The following is a 20611-nucleotide window of genomic DNA, read 5'->3' as shown; positions in this document are numbered from 1 at the left end:
CCCACAAATAATGCCATTTGTCAATGGGAGCTTTGCTCGGCTCGGCGTTGCAATATTTTCACAGTGTTTATTGTTCCCAATCGATTTTTAATATTTGTCAATAAAATGCCGAAATTATGTGCTAATGGCAACTCGCTCAACTCTGTCCCCAGGTGCCCATAACAATTTGGAAACACGCATTAAATCGCTATCTATTTTTCAGCATTTAATGCCGCTCTCATTCAAATGATTTTTAATTGCCCGAAATTTTGCTGAATAAATAATCTGTTTTTATTGTGTGAAATAATGCGTGAGAAAATAAGTTAAAGCTTTACAAAGAATCTAAAATTGTAAACAAATAAACTATTAACTTTGTGCGAAATGAGCAGAAATTTGAATATAATATGGAACTTGTTGAAAAATTGAATTAACAAGATTTAATTTCAATTCAATTTGTTGTTTTTGGTTGATCTATAAGAAATGTAAAGAAACCCTAACTTGATCTAATTGAAGAGAAGTTTATCATAATTTAGCTTCGGGCTACTTTTATAAGGGTACTTATTACTCATTAACTAATTCATGAGGGCTCTATTATACAATTACATATGTCTGCTTCTCTTAGCGAGAAAAGTGAAAAAGAGAAAAGAAGATGAACATGCACAAAACCAATGCGAATGAGTATAAAAAAGGAGTTTTGTAAATAAGATAATATTAAAGAAATGAAATAAATATAGATGGTAATGGATATAATTGAAATGCAAATATCTTGTCATCATTTTTACGAACAACGAAATCAAATTTGGTTAAGGTGGAGGAATGAATAGACGAACGGTAAATGCTGCCCATTGACTTTCCTTTTACGATGGCTTCAGGCTAGAAATTTTGAATTTTAAATAAACTCAAATAAAAATAATACATTATATAATTATATTTATTATCATATTATTTTGTTTTTATTATTATATATTATTATTAGTATTACACATTATATATTAAAGTTAATCTAATGTTTATGAGGTTTTTGTATGTCTTTCGCTTCGTGCTTATGTTATTTGCTTACAAATATCATTAAGGACCAGGGTCTTGTAACATCTTGAATATTAATTATAAAAGAAAACATTTTGCTTTATAGAAATTCAAAATCAAAAGTGTCCCATTTAAATACAAAAAAAAAAAAAAAATAAATAAATAAAATAAAATAATAATAATAATAATCATAATTTAATAGTTACATTTTTTCTGTAGTAAGAATAAAATACTTATAATAGACATAACATTTCGAATATTTTATTTTATTTTAATTTACCTTATTAATTTATGTATGAATTTGTTCACTCTTAGATCCAGCTTTGTTCGTATATGTTGTTTGTTTTGAATTTAAATTAATTAATTTAAATAAAAATAAATATTACAAACATATCCTTAATCCTGTTTGTTTGTTTCCTTAAATAAAGAAATTTATAATTTGAAATATTTTCCAATTATTTTCACTTATATCACATAATGCAATTAAACTGATGAAAATGAATGCCTCAACTTTGTGAATATTTAACACATTATCCCTTCACTTTCCAATTAAAGGACAACACACATGCACACATTGCCCGCAGGACAGATGCGAGTGGACTTCTACTCTGGACAGCAGAAAAAATTTACAGCATATGAGCATTAAAAATTCGAAATGCGTTTAGGTGAGTGTCTCTTCACATGCATATGAATAAATGTGTGGTAGTTGCTTATTTATGAATATGTATATGCATATGTGTCTGTGTGTGTGTATGTGTGTGTGTTATATAATGAAACTGGACTGTGTCGAGTGTGCTTTGATGAAATGTGGAGTTGAGAACATAACTGGCTCAGCCTGGATGTGTGTCAGTGTGCCTGTGGGGTAGCCCGAGGCAAAGGATGTTTGCCAGACTGACCCAAGAGGAACGATGGGCGGGGGGGACGTGTCGTCCAATTTGTGCCATGTGTGCCGTGTTGCCCTTTCGCAGAGCCCAAAATGAAGCCCAAAACAAGAACAAGAAATAACCAGAACGAGATACAGATACAGAATGTAGGTGAAGTGCGACTGGCTCGCCGGCCGTCCGTCTGTCCGTCCGGTCGTCTGGTCAGCTGACTGCTGGGCGTTGACCGGAGCTGAGTTCCGAACGAATCTCGAGCCAAAGCGGGCGGCATGAAACACTCAAAGACTCATTTGCATACTGGGCAAACGGTAAATGTAGCAGGGAAAGTGCTGCGACCCACAGGAAAAGCGACTTTCAATTCGATTCTCGTGAATGCTTCTTCTTCTTCCTCAACTTTTTTGTTGGTTTTTTGTAATTAACAAACGAATTGGGTGCGTTGCCTCTTTTTGAGTTTCGTTGTTTATGAACTCATGGCGGCCATTAGAGCGCCTTTCGGCCTATCGCTGGGCGAGTGGCGAATGAGTTATGCAGTTGGCTTGATACCGATCTAATTATATGATTTATGCGCTCTGCATAATGCTAAACTATTTTGGGCTCTGGATAAGCGCACTGCGCTGCTCCTAATCCCCGCCAGGCGCTACTGCCACTGCAACTGCAACTGCAACCAGCCAGCCGCATGCCACATAGCGCAGAGATAAGCGTGGGCAGCGAGGGGAACGAGGGGAGCGAAGCACTGTTGCTGCAGTTCTCGCTATTTACGAGCTCGCATTTTGCATAGTTTCAAATGGCTGTTATACTCGTGCCGCAACACAAATTCAGGCCCAAAACACAATTCATTTCGCCCGGCCCAACTGGCCAAATCCGAAGCGTCGCCCGGCCGCATACAAATCTGCCGTTTTGCATTTGCTGGCCATATATCATTGCCCGGCGGGTCGACCACAGCCGCCCCACAAAATGCCACAAAGCAGAGATCCAGCTGTACAATGGGGCCGGAATAACCACAATTTAATAAACAAATTCAATCAAAGTGTTCTGCGGGAGCTAAAACTTGAATTAGAAATCAATAAGTATTTTTTTATTTTATAGATTTTTTTGTAATTTGAAATGATTATCGGGCCACACTATATATTAATTAACAAACCTCTGCAGGAATCAAACACACATATCTAGACATAAATGAATGGTCTATACAATGTTTTGAGACAATTGTGATTATCGAGTTACTTGAAGACTTTAGCCAATAATTGTCCACCCATATGGAATGTATCGTATGCATTGCTGTCTTTTTTCAAACTAAAGCATAAATAATAATACTTATATACTATAATACGAATTAAATACCTTTACTATTTTCAGTTTTTCATTTGCGTAATTATGATTTTTACTGTTATTTTTATTTTTTCAAATAAGACGCACTATTCAAACTTCAATCAAGAAGAATGAAATAGTATATATATGAGAACGTTAGCTTTAAGATATAGTAATCCAATCCTATTATAACTTGTTTTTGATTTTTTCGTTTTTATACGAATTTTCTTCATTTATTTCATTTAAATTTTATATTTGCTTTTGCCTTAAACTTGTTTAGTTTCGAAGACTTTAAACATATTCTGTTGAAATTTATTAGCATTAGAATAATAATTTTATCTATTAAAGGAATGTTAAATATATGTTTTATAAATATTCATATATTAAAAACATGTTAAATTTATTTGCTTTAAACAAGTATGCCAAGATATATTTCTATCTTTGAAGAAAATTCATTTCCTATTCTATGTATTTAACACATTGAATTGATAAACAAATTAGCGTTTCTTTTATGTATAAATAAATTAAGAATATTAAGTAGTGATTCTATTGCCAATTAAAATTTTATTGTTTATTTAATTTTGAGAGTTTAATTTTTTATTAATTAATTATTTATTATTTATTTTTCTTCAACTTATGATAACTTATTAATTATATAAGAATAATTTATTATGTACAATACAAATTTTATTTATTTATTTTACTATATTCTTCTTTGGCTTTTATTATCCTAAAGAAAACATCTCTATGAGTTACCCCATTATTTAACTTATTTTTATCTGTTATACGATTGAAATTTGTTCCATGGTTTGTTTTTGTGTTGCCTGGAACGGGTTTTGGTCCTGCCTGCCGCTAGCCGTTAAATGAGTAGCTCCAACAAATCCAGCGCTCGTGGGCCAAGTCCCGGTTCAGTTTCAGTTTAGCCGTTGAATGGCACCAAAAATTTATGCACATTTTATTGACCACAACACTGAGAAAAAGCACATTTGAGTTGCTGTTCTTGTTGTTGCTGCTGTTGTTGTTGTTGTTTGCCCAACAACATGTCCAAAAGTGTTTTATGGCCGTTGTGGGTGCTCAAGTGGCCATTTTGGGTTTGTTGCCAGCGAGGGGCGCGGGGGGCTGCATATGCACTCGCCGGTCTTGTCCGACAAGCACTTGGCCAGCAAAAATGTGTAGAGCCCTGAATACAGATGAGCTTAGACTCGACTAAATATGGCCACTTGCGACTTAAAGCATTTGATTTATATCAATTTAGAGCAGTTGGGGAATTTCTTTCGCTCTAAGCTAATCGTAATTAGAGCCAAGTCAACGACCTGGGCCAATGCGGTTCAAAGTCACAAACTCAATTAGCTGCTGATGAGTGGATGAGGGGCAGAGGGGTAGAGGCAGCTCGGCGGCAGTCATCTAAAATTAAGCGTACATTAAAAAGCGCAATGGAGTCGAGTGGAAATCTCGTTAAAAGCCAATAACAGACGCCATTAAATGCGCACGAAAATGAAATGAGAACCGCTTGACGAGGCGGACTGTCGACCGCGCAGAGATTGGGGGGCGCGGCCTCCGGAGCAACAGCCACGCGCCCACTTGAGCCGTTCAATTCAATGAAGTAATTCCGACTGACCTCACTGTAGCCCAGACAAGTTCAATGGCATTTGTGCATAATAAAACTCAAGATAGATATACTGAAATATTTAGGGAACAAATCATTGATAAATAGATAAGCTGAACTATTTTATGGAATACAATGCATATGTCTTATATAGACGTACATAAATTTCATTGTTTTATTCATTTTTAATGCCAATTTTATATACATATATTATTATTAAAGTTGGTTTTAGCTCTAATTTTAATTTATGAATTTTACCCCTAGTCAAAGGTCAGAAAAGGTACCGAAAATATTAAATAATATCTTATAATAATATTAATATGAATTTCAAATATTTAAAATAGGTTTCATAAAACATATTTTAAGCAAAGAAATTCTACAAATATATTGTCTGCATTTATTTAATATTTTCGCTTCTCTTTTAACTGCTCTACAAATGTAAATTGAAATCAAGTATTTCAAATGTTGAATTCGAATCAGAGTAACCTTTTCAAATTTCCCCCCAGCTCATACACACATATCGAAGTTGTTCATTCCCTGCATGGACTTTACATTGAAAACATACGTAAAAAATATTGTTAAAGATTTACAATTTACACTAAAAAAAAAAAATACGAAATATATTCAAATCTGATAAATAGATCCAAGCAAACATGAATCGTGTGCTGGAGGATGTCATCAATAAAAACGCTGCCAATACGGAGCGCATAACTGCTGAGAATACCCTGGGCTACGTGGTATCTGACAACACATCAGGCAATGTGGCTGCCACGTCCTTCGACAACACCAGCGCCCAGGGCATAGTGAAGCACATGAATATCCTGCTGGCCGGACTTGTGCAGAGCGCCGTCCGTGATCTGGATCCGTCGAACTCGCTCTGTTATCTGCGTGTGCTTACTCGCAAGTTCGAGTACCTCGTTGCACCCGAGGAGCTGTTTACTATTACCGTATTACAATAAACACACAATGCATAGAGATTCCGATACCCTGCGAGTGTTTCAGGGAAATAAAAAATTAGTCCCATAGATATGTTCCTTACATTAACATTTTAAAAATTCGAAAAATAAGAAAATATAAATTTGTTTGCCTCCCAAATATATAGTGAGTTACTTATGCTTGAATTGATGAAAAGTCTTACTCTAAAGGGGGAATTGTTCATATACTACGCGACTTCATAGAGTATTTTAATATTTTATAAATATGAAAAGTCTTACTCTAAAGGGGGAATTGTTCATATACTACGCGACTTCATAGAGTATTTTAATATTTTATAAAAATATTTTAGAGATATATATCAGAGTATAAGAATTAATAAGGTATTTTAATATTTTATGAAAATATATAAAATTATATAATATTATTTTGTAAATATATTCTATACAAATATATAATATATATAATTTATTCGTTCATCTTTATATATTGAGTTGATTTTAACTTCAAACTACAATCTTCCATCTTAAGCTTGCACCCCTTTTGAACGCCTGAGTCAACAATACGAAGAGGTATAGATTGTCAGAGCAGACCGAAAATCCTTTATAATACCCAAGTGACATTGGCATTATTTATGGCATGGCTTCATTGGGCAGCCGGGCTGGAAATTTATCCATGAGAATGCGGCATTCTAATGCGATAATTCAAAAGATTTACTTCTGTCAACATGACCATTTTGTAGATAAACTTGGGGTGGAAATGGCCTTTGACCTTTTTCGTTTTCGTTTTTCTCTTTTCTTCTTTTCTTTTTTTGCTATTTTCATCTTGCAATGGATGCTGGCTGCTATTTTAATTTAAAATGGCAGAGCTCGTAACTCATTTTAACGGCGCACCCTCCACACTATCAGAGTGCATGCGTGTGTGTGTGTGTGTGTGCGTGTGCGTGAACTTGTCCTATTTTTACAGGCCCGGGCCTTTGCAGGGGTTGCTCGCTCGTTACAATAACTTATCTGGCCTTTTTTACCCCGGGCCACGGCAACGCCATAATCACCACGAAGACGCTCCTGGGGTGCGCTTTGTACTTGGTTATCCATGCCCGATCCCATTCCCAGGGCCATTCTTCCATTGCTATCTCGAGGCAGTTGTCCATTGTCTTGAGTCGTTTTGTGGTACATACAGATGATATAGAAATAAATACAAATTTGTACAGCAATTGTAGATGGCGAGAGTTCCTCGAATGTAACTGGCTTTTCGTCTCGCTCTTGGTCCATTGTGAACTCCACCTTGGTGGCAAGGTCGGGTTCATTTTGCGCACTTCATTTCAGTCAGCGTGAAATTCAATTAATCCATGGACCATTTTGTTGACGACTTCATTTCAAGAACTCATCTCAGCTCTAACCCCCCCAAGCATTCATATTTCATCTCGCAATTCGTAACACTCGGCATTATATTCAAATAAAACGCTTTGCTCTGCCTCAACTTGAATTTCAAGCTAACATTTTAATAGAATGCGCACATATCCTTTAGTATGGCCTCCCCTCTGCCTCGACCCGCGTCCCTTTGGGCGTGGCCCTGGCACATGTATTCACGCGAGCAGCTCTATGAATTTAATTAAGTTGTGCGACAAACCAAACATGAAATACAACAACAAACAAACACGAATCATATATGTATATTAAACGGGCATTTTAGCTCTAGGTAAGAGCGTCAAACGGGTTGGTCAGCGTCAGAAGTCAGCTGCCTGCCTCTGTATACAAATTATAATATTTATTCTCCAATAGAGCTTTGTCTATATCAATATCTAGATATTATAATTAATTTAATACTCGATAAGTCCCCATTCAAATGTTCATAAATTCAGAATTCGTATTTATTTAATTAAAATGTCTGAAATATGAAAATTTCTATTATATGTGTATATTCCGATAATGCTTCATTCACACATAAACAAATTCATAACTCTAAATTAGACTATTAGCTCAGTTCCTAGAACTTGTTGTCTACTATAAATACGAATTCCTGAGTGAATCCCAAATCAAATCGAAGCTGTTGCATCGACGAGCCTGTTCCAAATCAATTAAGTTCATTCAAACGCCGAAAAGCCATAGAAATGGGATTTAAGTGAGTGCTACAAGAAGCAACTACTAATAAAAATAGAAAATACACGCACACACATACAAGCGTATATGCGCTGTACGAGTGACAGGGATGGAGATGGAGCTGGAGACTGAGACGGAACTAAGTGAGCAGCAGAAAAATCCTCTCACTCAAATGCGCAGGCCAAACCCATTTTGCCTGGCGCTGGCTCAGCCCATGTCGCTGCACTAAGAGAAATTAGCTAGACAATTAATATTAAGAAATCCATAAGAGATATATTGTAGGAATTTAAAATATTTATTATGGAAAATATATATAAATATGCATGTTATTAATTTACTTATGGCCATATATCGTTTGTTGATATCATTCTCAATTTCCTTATACAAGCATAACTCTCAACAAGGCAGCTCAACCGGTTTCGCGCAGTGCACCCCTACCCGAACCCGTTTTGATGAAATGCTCAATTTTTTTTCAGACTCGTTCAACCACCAAACATTTTCAGTTGAGACTCGCAGCGGCGCAGACGTCATTCACGTACAACGGTGGAGGCCGTACAGACATTTTGTTGAGTCGGACGGACGGAAAGACAGACGGATAGGTGTACAGACGAGAATGAACTGAAAAACGCTTGATAAAATACACAATAACTAAAAATAATAATAAGAAAGTATTTATAAAAAATATATTTTTAATAATTTATTAAATTTAAAAAAAATTAAATAAAACAAAAATTTACAAATATTGAAAAGTCAATAAGTGAATGACAAGTATTAGAAATACAGAGCGACCTGAATTATAGTGAATTTATTAAAAATAACAAAAGCATAAGATTACAATCAAATGAATATAATAAAATATAAATGCCACAAGAGCATTACAATAAAATGAGTTTAATAAAATACAAATAAAATAATATTATTTAAATATTAAATGTCATTTGCTGCCGCTGCTGCTCACGACGTTAACAATAAGCAGCAGTTGCAGCTATTATGCAATAGATGGCAGCAGCATATTGCATGCGCCATCTATGGGTCGTTATGCGCTGACGTCAATGCTGACTTTGAGAGTCACTGCTTGAGCGGTTTGACTGCCACTGTTACTCCTTCGAAGTTTGTCTGCAAATTAACAGCGATTTATGCTTTCAGATATGTTATGTCTATTGATATGTTAAATGTTTCGAGTAATAGGGAATTTTTCAATTATATAAGAAGTAAACTATTTCTGGTGACTGAATAATTTTGGTCATAGAATAGTATTTGTTGGAGAGCTAAATATTATAGTTATGCTGGCTGAAGGTAAATGTTATTTGAAAGACATTTAGTCCATTTTTTAAACCCACATACATTCTGTTAGTCTAAACTGTTATATGTACGCAGCTTCATGTATCATATTTCTTAATAAGGAATTCTTCAAGGTTGGGCTTGGTGCTTTAATTATGCAGTAGCTGATGATGAAGAAGATACAAAATTCATCTTTCCATGCCTGACTTCCTCATACTACAACTACAATTATTGCAAACTGGTAGCTCAAAGTAAACTGCATGCAACAAAAAATAAAAATAAGTAAGAGCAGTTCAATTAAAATTGATTCGATTGTGGATGGGCTAATAAAATGAAGCACTGCTAAGCCAAGCAAGTGATTGGCTCTGTTGCCAATCAAAGATTTCAATTCAATTTCGCTGGCTTGTCACAACATTTGGGACAGCGCATTGAATTGCAGCGCTGAGCATTTCATTCAAAATCGGAGCAATCGAGGCATCAAGATGTCAGTAAACGCGAGCTTGAGACAAGAAGATTGCATCGCTGCATCGTTAGGATCCTTGAGTCCGATGAGGCGAGACGTGGCAACGCTCTGGCGGTGGGGCATGGCTGGCGGGTCGAGGGCATTTGGCGAGGCAAAACATGAAAATCATCTTTCAACGCGCTGCACCAGCTGCTCAATGCAGCTCGATGGGCTCCGATTGCCAGCTTGGGAAGCGGGAGCCGGGGGAGGGTCTCGAGGTGCTGCACGCGCACAAGTGCAAAAAGGCAAAACCGAATACGTTAACTAAAAACCTCAACTGAGTCGCAGTCGCCGTTGCATTCGCCGTCGCAGTCACAGGCCGAGTCCAGTCCAGTCCAACCATTTGCGCTTCACTTGCCACATCCACATCCACATCGACATCCACATCCAGCTCTTCGTACTTGCAATTCCAGCTTTTCATTTTGCTGTCGGCGTTGTCCACAAAATGCGCTGCACGCGAGCACCTCGACATGGCGTTGCCTTCCGTCCGTCCCGCACGCCAGCCCAACTGGTTTTTATGGACAAGGTGGCCGCCCTCTCGCCCTGCCATTCTCGCAATGGCACAATGGCTACAATAATATGTTTCATATATAAATAATAAATAATGAACAATTTTATTTAGTGTACTATATGAAATAGAATAGTTGTATTAAAAATAACATAGTTATTAATATTTATTAAAATATTTCATATATAAATAATACATAAATATTGAATAATTTTATTTAGTATACTATTTGAAATAAAATAGTTGTATTAAAACATCATTAATATTTATTAAAATATTTCATATATAAATAATACATATTTAATCATTTTATTTAGAATATTATATGGTATAAAATCAAAATAAAAGTATTATTTATTCAGTGCAAACTTTTTTTTCAATTTGTTTAAAATGCTTTATATGTATAATTAAGATATATGTATTTTTTATTTCTAAAAAATAATTGAATATATACTAAGTAGAGTCCGCCTTTCTCTCTGTGTGTTAAGATGGTATTTTAAAAATACATATAATTACAATAGCTCTGGCTGTATTGATGTGTTCTAAAGAACGGAATCACTTGCTATTCACCTTCTTTATTGATATATTTTCCACCATCTCAGGGATCCCCGAATTCTATAGATAGAACATTTTTTATTATATTTTATCCCTCCTGATGGACTACAATTAATAGGCAATAAAATCAAAGCCCATTGTTATTTAAATCAATTTAGCTATTTTTGCAACACTCCAAGTTTCTAATTAATTTGCCTGAATATTTAGAACCTGAAGTATTTTTTTTATTTTCAGCTATTTTTGTTCTTCATAAATATTGATTAAATTATCATGTTTTGCTTTCCCTCAGAGCTGATACATTAATATCAATTCAATAATAAAGACGAATATTAGAAGACGTCAAAAAGTTGGGCCTTATATATAGTTTGCACTACATTAACTTAAATAAGCAAACAAAAATAAAAAATAAATGTATAATGAAGAATGAATTCATTTTGAAGAATTTTATTTTACATATATGAATATTTTTTTTCTATGTTATTTAATTTATTTTAATTTATTTGTTTTTTAATTTTTTTTTTGTATTTTTTTTTTTATAAGATCATTTTAATGTTAATAATTTCTAAAGCCTTTAAAAAAAAGATGCAGACGACGTTTTTAGTACAATATGCATAATATCTAATATGAATACATTTTCATCTTTCTATGTGGGTTGTTTCTATATAGGTATTAACATTTTAAGTTATATATAATATATAATTAATATAATATAAAATAAATAAGATATATTACCTTATATATAAATATATTGTGTTCTAATTATTTGGCATACACCTAAGAGAATACAGTTCATTGGAACATATAAAAATCACATCATTAAATCATGAATATTCTGCAGGATAAGTTCTATGAGACTTGCTGAGCTAAGCTCATAAATTAAAATGAAAGAAAAAATACTTTATATATACTGATGCAGTTTTTTACACAAATTGATCTATTATAGTATACTAATATATTTTTATATATTTTTTCACCTTCATCTACTTCTTTTTCAGTTCATTTGATGCTAAATTTTCTCTCATTGTTTCCTCTACATTTCACAGCTTTGCCTTTGACCCAGGCCAAGCACTCAGAGTTCATCAACTGAATCATCAAAGCTGCATCGATACAGTTGCTGTCACTTGCTCTATGCAGTAGTATATAACTATCATTTCTCCCTCTCTCTCTTGCTCCCCCTCTCTCTCACTCAATTGTACTCACAGCTTGGCTTTGTATGTGTGTGTTTGTCTCTGTTTCGGTGTCTCAGCTCGCTTTGCTTTGGTTCCGTAAATTACACTTTTGATTTTTAGTGGCCGTAAAATAATCGTAAATGTCGTGGTTATTGCGACCGAAAGTGCCCATTTTGAGTGCTTCTGTTGATTCTCAGCTGGCATTAACTGATATTCTCGTTTCGCTCAGTGCAGCGATGTCCGACGGGCTGTGGGACGTGCTGCCACTGCACAAGCAGCTCGCAGACCCCCACAGCACCCACTGAGTGGCCAGCCGCTGTCCCCCCTGCAGCTCCCTCAACGTTTGCCGAGCAGCGCTGCACTTGTTGTTTTTAATAAGTTTCTGGTTGCTCTTGTTGTTGTTGTTGTTGTTGTTGTTGCTATTGCTGTAGCTGACTCTCTTCTGTACTCCTTTGATGTTTCGATTAAGTTCGGAGTTCGCGTTGTCGAAACTGGTTGGTTGAGTCTGCCATCGACTCCTGCTCCTGCTTCTGCTCCTGCTCCTCAAGTTGGGCTCTGGCACACACCCGCACTGCTCTCCCGCTGTTGGCCGTTTGGCTTAAGTTTATGGCCATTTCGTTTGCACTGTCTTTGCAGCAGTTGCTGCTCAGCTCAGTTCAGTTCAGTTCTGCCATGCTGGCTGCTCGTTGAGTTGATTTTCTTAAGCATTTCACCCATTTACCTTTATACATTTGGCTTGTGCAACACATTTTCTCACATTGCCAATTCTCCCGCTTGCACTCTCTTCCTCTCCTCTCTCTCTCTTTCTGTTGGCTGACGCAACTGGTTGCCGATTGCCCATTGCCAAGTCGCCTCGCTGCCTTGTTGCCTCGCTGCCTCGTTGCCTCGTTGCGGTGGCCCATTCGCGTACTCACAAATTTCGAATTTGATTTTATTGTTATGATTTCAATTGTTTTCGCAATGTAAACACTGGAGATTTCCAGCATAGAGCTGAGCCATTCTCGACGAGAACATGTCGTCTTGTCTACTACATAATTGTGAAGAGCTCTTCTCGTACGAGCCACTAAAACAAGTTTTCGGAATTGGAAAATTAAATTAAAACAATTGTTAGAGTTTACTATATGAAAATGTGCATATATATATCATATGACTGAGACAAAAACTGTTAGCTGATGTGAAGCTGGAAAAGCTGGAATTATCCTAGTTCTTCTGCTGAAGAAATTAATCAAAAGACATTACATTACATTATTTAATATTTAAAACATATATTTATTTTAAAACTTCTAGGCCCTCATCCAGTTATTCTTATAGTTTATTTTATTTTATCCTGCATTTTTCTATCTTTCATCTTAATGAAAACATTTAAGATATATCTTAAATTATTAAAAATTATTCATTATATTTTTTTGCTCACTTTAATATATAATAAATACAGTTCTATCAACTAATGCAGTTCTTTACACTCAAACATTCAAATGTCTTTCATTCATCTCAACCTAATTATTCCAATTTTCTCAATTTCAACAAGTCGACTTTTTTTTCTTTTTTTTGACTATCGCGACAATGGCCTAATTACAATTTTCTGAAAAGTCACATCGATACGCCCAATTTCACGTAAACAATTATAAACAAAGCCCGTTAAGGCTGATCATAATCCTAACTTCGGTTGCTAAACGTTCGGCTAGCGGGCCCTCCCAGCAGTTTTTTCGAAGGCCGCGTTCCCAAAAAAAAAAAAAAAATATATATATATAAAGGCAACGATAGGCTAAAAACCAAAGCAATTCATAAATCATAAAAATGTGTCATAAAAAAGAAAAACAAAATGAAAACATGCTGAAGGACTAAACGGAACACTGCATAGTTCTGCTATGAAGCTACCTTTCAACATGTCCTCGAGCATACAAAAAATTGCTCAAGGCGATAGAGAGAAGACTTTTTAGCTGACCTTAGAACCAGCGAGCGATATTTGTTTTGACTCACGACTGAGGCTTGTTATCTCGCATATCTCTAGTCCCAGTCCATAGAGGACACACATACACACACACACATAGATACAGCTAGATGCGCTGGGCATTGTGCTCGTCGGCCTTTCGATTATTGCCGGCGTGGTAATAAATCATAAAAATATGTTTCACTAGCCCGACAACCGAGCGATCGTTGGATCGTTCTGGTCGCCCGCTCGTTACACGCTGCAATTGTAAATGCCTGTAAAATTGCCAAACCGAGCCGAGCCGAGCCGAGCCTTTTGGCTGGTCTGGTGTTTCACTGTAGGTAATGCGCAACTGTGATTGGAATTGGGCTTGGATTTTTTGGGTCTGTCACGGGGATGCTCCTGCTGATGCTGCTGCTGCTGTTGCTGCTGCGGTGATCGCGCCCTCGAGCATCTGATAACAAAACCACTGCCAAATACCAAACAAAAGGCCAACAACTTTCTCTTTTGCCTCACATGATTTGGGCCGCATTGAGGCTCGGCTCATTCGACTTGTTTTTGCATTGCCAAAATGTTTCATTTATTCTCGAAAAATAGAAACCAAGGCAAAGTAGCAAAGAAATATTCATTTATGGTATTTGTGAGCCTGTCGCCAAGAGGCGCCTGCCTTTCTTTGTTCAAGCAATCAAAAGACAGTCAAAAAGCATATAACAAATTAAGTTTGAAATAATATAATTACCACGTTCATTTTAAATAAATATTTTAAATTTATTTTCTATAAGAGCTCTTTATATGATGTAAAGTAACAAAAATGGTCGAAACACTAAATTGTATTTCTTTAAAAATAATTTAAAAATTACAGTTATTTAGCAACATTAATTGCATGAGTTTATCTAAAATTTGCTTTCCAGCATTTAAAATGATTCACATTAAATCATCTTAAAATAGCTTTTATGAAAAATATTTCAGAATACTAATTTACTTTCAATATATTTTTTCTTATACTTATAATCTCTATCTATACCAAATTCAATTACCTATTCTAGCAATTGCATTAAATATTTGAAATATTTATTCGAGACTCACGACTGAGCTTTGAATTAATTAAAATTGTGCAGCAGCAAAGTTTAATTCAATTGAAGTACATAGTATACGATGCTCTTGCGCTCGTCAGAGACGAATGCGCAGCGCATTTAAGACGCTCATTGGATGAGTATGACTTCATTTCGAAATACATATGTGCATATATGCTATATATATACATATGTATATATGGTATATTTGTCAGGCCTGTACTTGTGCGTGAGCGAGTGCATAGTGCTCTGCCTCCATTCCGAAGCCAAGATGATATACTACAAGCAGATGATTTAATGTGACCGCATATTGCGCAGGCACTTAAGAAGCAGCAGCCTTTCCGAACCCGAGCTCTAGAACGGGCGTTCCGCATATGTTTCAATTCAAGCATTTGAGCTGCCATCTTGAAAACCGAAACGCGACAAGAAAAAGTATTCGTAGAAGGCCGAGTTGAAGCAGCGCGATATGAATACATGCATTCGTATAGGAGACATATTGTATAGACTAATCAAACTAGAGAAGTTAGAGCATAATATAGCATTTGTTGCAGAGATTACTAAGGCTTTTCATTCCCTTCTTATTGCAGGCCAAAAGAAGCTGCTCCCAGGCCGTAAATCAGGGCCCCAACGAGCTGTGGCATTGCGCGCATAGCTCATCAAGATGCTGGCCAAATCCGCAGTCAAAACAAATCGTTAAAATGCCATAAAAAGTCCATATGCAGCCGGCATGGGCAGCGGCAGAGGAGAGGCTGGCTGGCTGGAGGAGGCAAATGCATTCAAATAAAATTTTACCACCGTTTCCTCAAACATCATCAACATCAAACTAACGGCAGCAACATCCGAGCCACCTCATAAAAGTAACGATGTCTATGTCTATGGAAAAAAAAGAGCATCTGATGGATGCAAACATCGCAATCGCAGCCTCCGCTGAGCAGTTTGAGGGGTATCAAAATAATTATGGCATACGTCACGGAACTTGGCTTTTATGTCTTTTATATTGATTGTCATCATGTCACACTAACAGATCGTAAAAAAGTCGTAAAACCCAACTTTCGAGTGCAAAAGCAAATGAACGCCGCAGCGAGTCGCAACTGCACTCAAACAGGATCAGGATGCTGGCAAACGACTCGGTCAGAGTCTCAGGACACTTCAACCCCTGACCCAAAGGATCCTCGTCGAGTGAGTGAGTGAGTTAGTGACTGAGCTGTGCCGAGCTGAGCTGAGCTGAGTGAGTGAGCGGATTTGGCAGCGCATCGGCCCAAGTGGCGTCAAGTCGTAAAAAGAACATAAAATTCGGGCCAGGCGCTTGTATTAACCGCAATTTGTTTATATAGTTGTTAAAATGCCATTTCGGCTTGTTGTGCTATTCTGCTTGGCATTTAATTGTCGGCTGCCGCCTGTATTTCTTTTTACGACCACACAAAGTGGGCAAACCTAATAAAATTTATTTTTACGACAATTTAAATGGTCTCTCTTCGAATACGCCGAGAGTACCGCCTGACACAAAGCTGACAACAGGTTGTCGCTGCTCGACCATTTGTTTTTCAATAATTCCGAGATTATATAATAATGATATACTTAAGCTAATCCGTGAACGCATAACATAATTTAAGAGCCCATCAAATGGGCCAAGTAGGAAAAAAGATGAAGCAGTAAAATTAAAATAAAATGTTTCTTATTAAATGTTAATTTCTTTAAATTAAATGCTCAAAATATTTATAGATTTATGAATAAATAATATAAATATATCCATGTTGATTCAAAATATATTTAAATATTAATAAAATATTTTTCAAACATATATAAAAAAATTTTACATTGTTTACATTTTATATTGTACATTAATTACAAAATATATAAAAAACATAAAAAAAATTAATTTTTTTAAATAAAAAAGTTGTTTATTTAAAAACAAAAATTATATTATTTAATGAAACAAATATTGAAATATTAAAAATTTCTATATTTTTTTTTTAATATACACATTTTATATGTTATTTTTATTATATTTTGTATATTCATCACAATATAAAATAATAATAATAAAATTTTTAAATAAGAAAATCTATAGAAATCTATATATATAAAAGAAAGTTGTGTAAAAGTGAAGACTGCTTATAACTTGATTTGGGCTGAACCAATTTTCATGGTTTTTGATTTGTTGGATTTGTCTCCGCAACGAGTTTAGTATAGGGTCTTAAAAATACTGAAAAAATTTGCCGAATACTTGAAAAACGCGGTTTTTTCCCCAAATGTTCAAATTTTTTTTATACCCAGTAGGCTTGGTAACAGTGACAGTTTTGACAATAGTGTAGAAGTAAATAAACAAATGTAGTCAGTCAGTCTACGGTCTCCTGACCTCGAGCAGACCTGACTATTCAAAAAAAAAAAAAAAAAAAAAAAAAAAAAAAAAAAAAAAAATTTTCAAATCAAAAGGAAAAATATTTCAAATCAAAAATCTGCAAAAAATCAAAAGATTAAAACCTGACTGTTCAAAAAATAAATAAAAAATTAAAAATTCGAAATTAAAAAAAAAAAAGGTAATTATTAAAAAGTGTATTTTTGGCTTTTTATATTTTCGGACTTTTAAACTTTATAAATATTTCAAATCAAAAATCTGCAAAAATTAAAAAAAAAAATCAAAAGATTAAAACCTAACAATCAAAAATAAATAAAAAATTCAAAATTCAAAATTCGAAATTAAAAAAAAAAAAGTTAATTATTAAAAATTGTATTTTTGGACTTTTACAAAAGCTAAATATCTCGAAAGTTCAGGTATTTGTTTGTCTCAAACATAAATTTGTGTAAATTATTTATATTTATATTTCTCGATTGTTTTATATGGTTTTGTGCGAGGGCAGTATTACTATTAATAAAAATGCCGCGTCCTAGAAGATCTAATCTTTCCCGGCGGACCCATAATGCAATTAGGCAACGGAATAGCGCGAGTCAATTATCTGACGAAGAGCGAGAAATCGCCCGAGAAAGGCTCCGCGTTAGTACCCAGGGAAGAAGGGCCTTAATTCGTGCTTCTCAAAGAGAGGCAGCCCGTGAAACGGCAATAAGAAATGGTTCAAGGATTGATTTGAATCGAGCAGCGTTTCGATATGATTGCACCATTGATTACAGCTTGAATCGTTTAGTTTGCATTGGTCCAATGGACGTTGTTTGCTAGCATTGTGGCGCATTGAAGTTTGCTGGTGAAACGCCCGGTTTGTGCTGCCTTAGTGGTAAAGTGACATTGCCATTAGCGGTCACCATAGCCATTGCGTTCCCTGCTTTATGGCGAAACACTAGAATCACGACATTTTCTAGCGAACACTCAAAAATACAATGCCTGTTTCCAAATGACATAATTTGGGGCGGAAAATATTGGAGACGGATATTTAAGGTAATTTACGTTAAAAATTTTATTTTCTATGACTGCCAAAAAAAAATTTTGAATAATGTAGTTTGTTAGATTTCTGTAAATAGTGTTTGTAAATATAACTATAACTATGGCTTTGAATTTAAAGATTCAAGGCCAGATTTGCCATCGCATTGGATCATTGCAACCTATTGAAGATGCACAGCAAAAATTCTTGCAAATATATTTCATGGGCAATATGGAAGAACAACTTGACCGGCGTCAAGAAATGAACACAGCTATGAAAAGAGCAATTCTCCATGATTTGCATGCTTAGAAATTTAAACCAACCAAAACTGTGCAATGGAACGCGTTTGGTGATAAGAAAACTGATGAGCAATGTGATTCACGCGTTGATACTCAAAGGAAAATTTAAAGATGAGGAAGTTCTTATTCCTAGGATTCCGATGAGCTCAACAGATATGCCCTTTGAATTTAAACGAATTCAATTCCCGCTTCGTCTTGCCTTCGCCATGACGATCAACAAGTCACAGGGCCAATCTTTGACTATTTGTGGCCTCAATCTAGAAAATGCGTGTTTTTCTCATGGTCAATTGTACGTGGCATGCTCACGTGTTGGCAAACGATCCGCATTATTTGTTCTTGCACCCGACCAAAAAACGAAGAATGTCGTTTACAACAAGGTGCTTGAATGAAAATCCGATTAATAAATTTATCAGTGTATCCCAGCCTGAACAACATAGCTTTCAACAATTTTTTACCTAGAAATAATATAGAGGGCAATGCAACGTTTGCCGGGCCAGCTAGTACTAATAATATATATTTTTTATTTATTTATTTATTTTTTATTTTTTTTTTTTTTAAATGGATTCCGTCTTGGCCAAGAAATATAATTTAATTTAGAACTCAATAAAAATAAAGAATAAAAATGTTTACCAATGACTATTCCATTAATTTTTATTTTATTGCTTGAACAATTTGATACAACTCGATCGCATCACCTTTGACGCGGGCCACAATAAAGGCGAACAATGTTTTGAGCTCGGCTCGGCTTGAGAAACCCGCGGAGATGATGACTTAATCCCACAAAACCACAAAGTGGCTCAGCAGTTCCGATGCCGATAAAAACACAGACAGACGCAAACGTCTCATTACGAGGTTAAGAATCAATTGCAGCTCAAGTCCAAGCAGCAAACCGAGAGAGGTGAAACAAAGCCAACCGCCTCCTTATGCAAAATGCTAATGGCCGGACAAAAGAGCCGCCGTTGGTTAAATAGAGCTAGAGAAAGGGAGAGAGAGAGGCAGAGCAACAGCCGCAATGAAGACATTCGTTACAGTTAGAGTTACCTAGAGTTAGGCCTGGCCTGTGAATGAACCCTTGGACACGTTCATCAAGCAATTGGCAGCATTTGCATGCGCCCCTGAGTGCGGCCTACTGACTGCTGACTGCTGACTGCTGCCTCCTGCCTGCTGGCTGCTCATCAAATCCAGCCAAATGGCAGCGAGTCCTTTAGCCGGGCTAATTGAGCGTTTTTCGTTGACTGCGATAGCTCACGGTTTTGCCTACTCGTTAGCCAGCTGGTTAGTTAGCCAAGCCCGCCCACTCCATGCGGCCGTGTTACCTGCCTGGCCGACTCGAGTGGGAAGTGGCACAAACTGAAATCCTTTTTCACTTTCCATGGCCGGCGCTTGCGAAAACGTGCAAAGTGGGTGTAAACGGATCGCGATGATGATTGTTTATTGTAATTTTTATGACTGCTTTGCACACAAACACGCCAAGGCGCCGCGCCGATGATGATGACTGCAGCAAGCCCACAGCGCCCTTACACCCAGCCATTAAAGCCGGGGGTTGGCCCCTTTGGCCCCCTTGGCCGCTTTGGCCCAAAGGGTAATTCTCTGTCTCAGCCCTGAACCTCCCTTCCGCTATTGTTGCAAGCACTTGAAAACTTTCTAATTAAGACATTTCAATGATGGCTGAGCTTCAATAATTGGCTGTCAATGGAGCTCGCTTTTATCTGCTTTAAATTGTTTCAACTTAACTCTGCTCACTAATGTAAGTATTTATAGTATATACTAAATTTAGTATTTATATTAGAGTTACCTATAAGAGTTGGCTGCCTTTTTTATATCAATTTGAGTTAATCATCTATTTTATATTAATCACATGGCAACGCAGTAAATCATAATTTTAATAAATTTATTACTATATGACAAACATCTGGAGGAAAAATTAAAAAACAAATAAAAATAAAAATTAAGATTGATAAAAAAAATAATAATAAATAAATTTATCGAGCACTATAGGAAATGAGTTAGAGACAATTCAAGATTATAGGCACTGTATTATTATATAATTCAAATAAATTAAATGAATATACATATATGGAAAATATA

General features: G+C 35.8%; 1 protein-coding gene and 2 long non-coding RNA genes across 6 annotated transcripts in view; all 3 read left to right on the top strand.

Annotated features, from left to right (window-relative positions):
• LOC149270636 (uncharacterized) overlaps nucleotides 1–16554 on the top strand; it is a 38833-nt gene extending 22279 nt beyond the window's left edge. For both annotated transcript variants that reach the window (XR_016269514.1, XR_016269515.1), the window contains exons 2-3: nucleotides 1561–1670; nucleotides 15438–16554. This is a non-coding gene — a long non-coding RNA (uncharacterized LOC149270636). The remainder of the gene's footprint in view (nucleotides 1–1560; nucleotides 1671–15437) is intronic.
• Nucleotides 5313–5895, top strand: LOC149270637 (dynein light chain 7b). Its single transcript, XM_089461826.1, has one exon. The coding sequence runs from the start codon at nucleotides 5454–5456 to the stop codon at nucleotides 5757–5759; it is 306 nt and encodes a 101-aa protein (XP_089317952.1). The 5' UTR covers nucleotides 5313–5453; the 3' UTR covers nucleotides 5760–5895.
• A 246-nt stretch (nucleotides 16555–16800) lies between the features above and the next one.
• Nucleotides 16801–18959, top strand: LOC149270635 (uncharacterized). Of its 3 annotated transcripts, XR_016268711.1 has the most exons (3): nucleotides 16903–17625; nucleotides 17712–18241; nucleotides 18303–18959. It is a non-coding gene; the product is annotated as an uncharacterized LOC149270635 (long non-coding RNA). The 3 variants fall into 3 exon arrangements; XR_016268710.1 differs by having other exon boundaries at nucleotides 16801–18241; nucleotides 18366–18959; XR_016268709.1 differs by having other exon boundaries at nucleotides 16801–18241.
• The last annotated feature ends 1652 nt before the right edge of the window (nucleotides 18960–20611 follow it).

Source organism: Drosophila arizonae, chromosome 2 (genome assembly GCF_054131065.1).
Source record: "Drosophila arizonae isolate 15081-1271.41 chromosome 2, UAZ_ARI_1.0, whole genome shotgun sequence".
NCBI classification, from domain to species: Eukaryota; Metazoa; Arthropoda; class Insecta; order Diptera; family Drosophilidae; genus Drosophila; species Drosophila arizonae.
The sequence above is the reverse complement of the archived record's forward strand: the minus strand, read 5'-3'. Positions and strand labels throughout refer to the sequence as shown.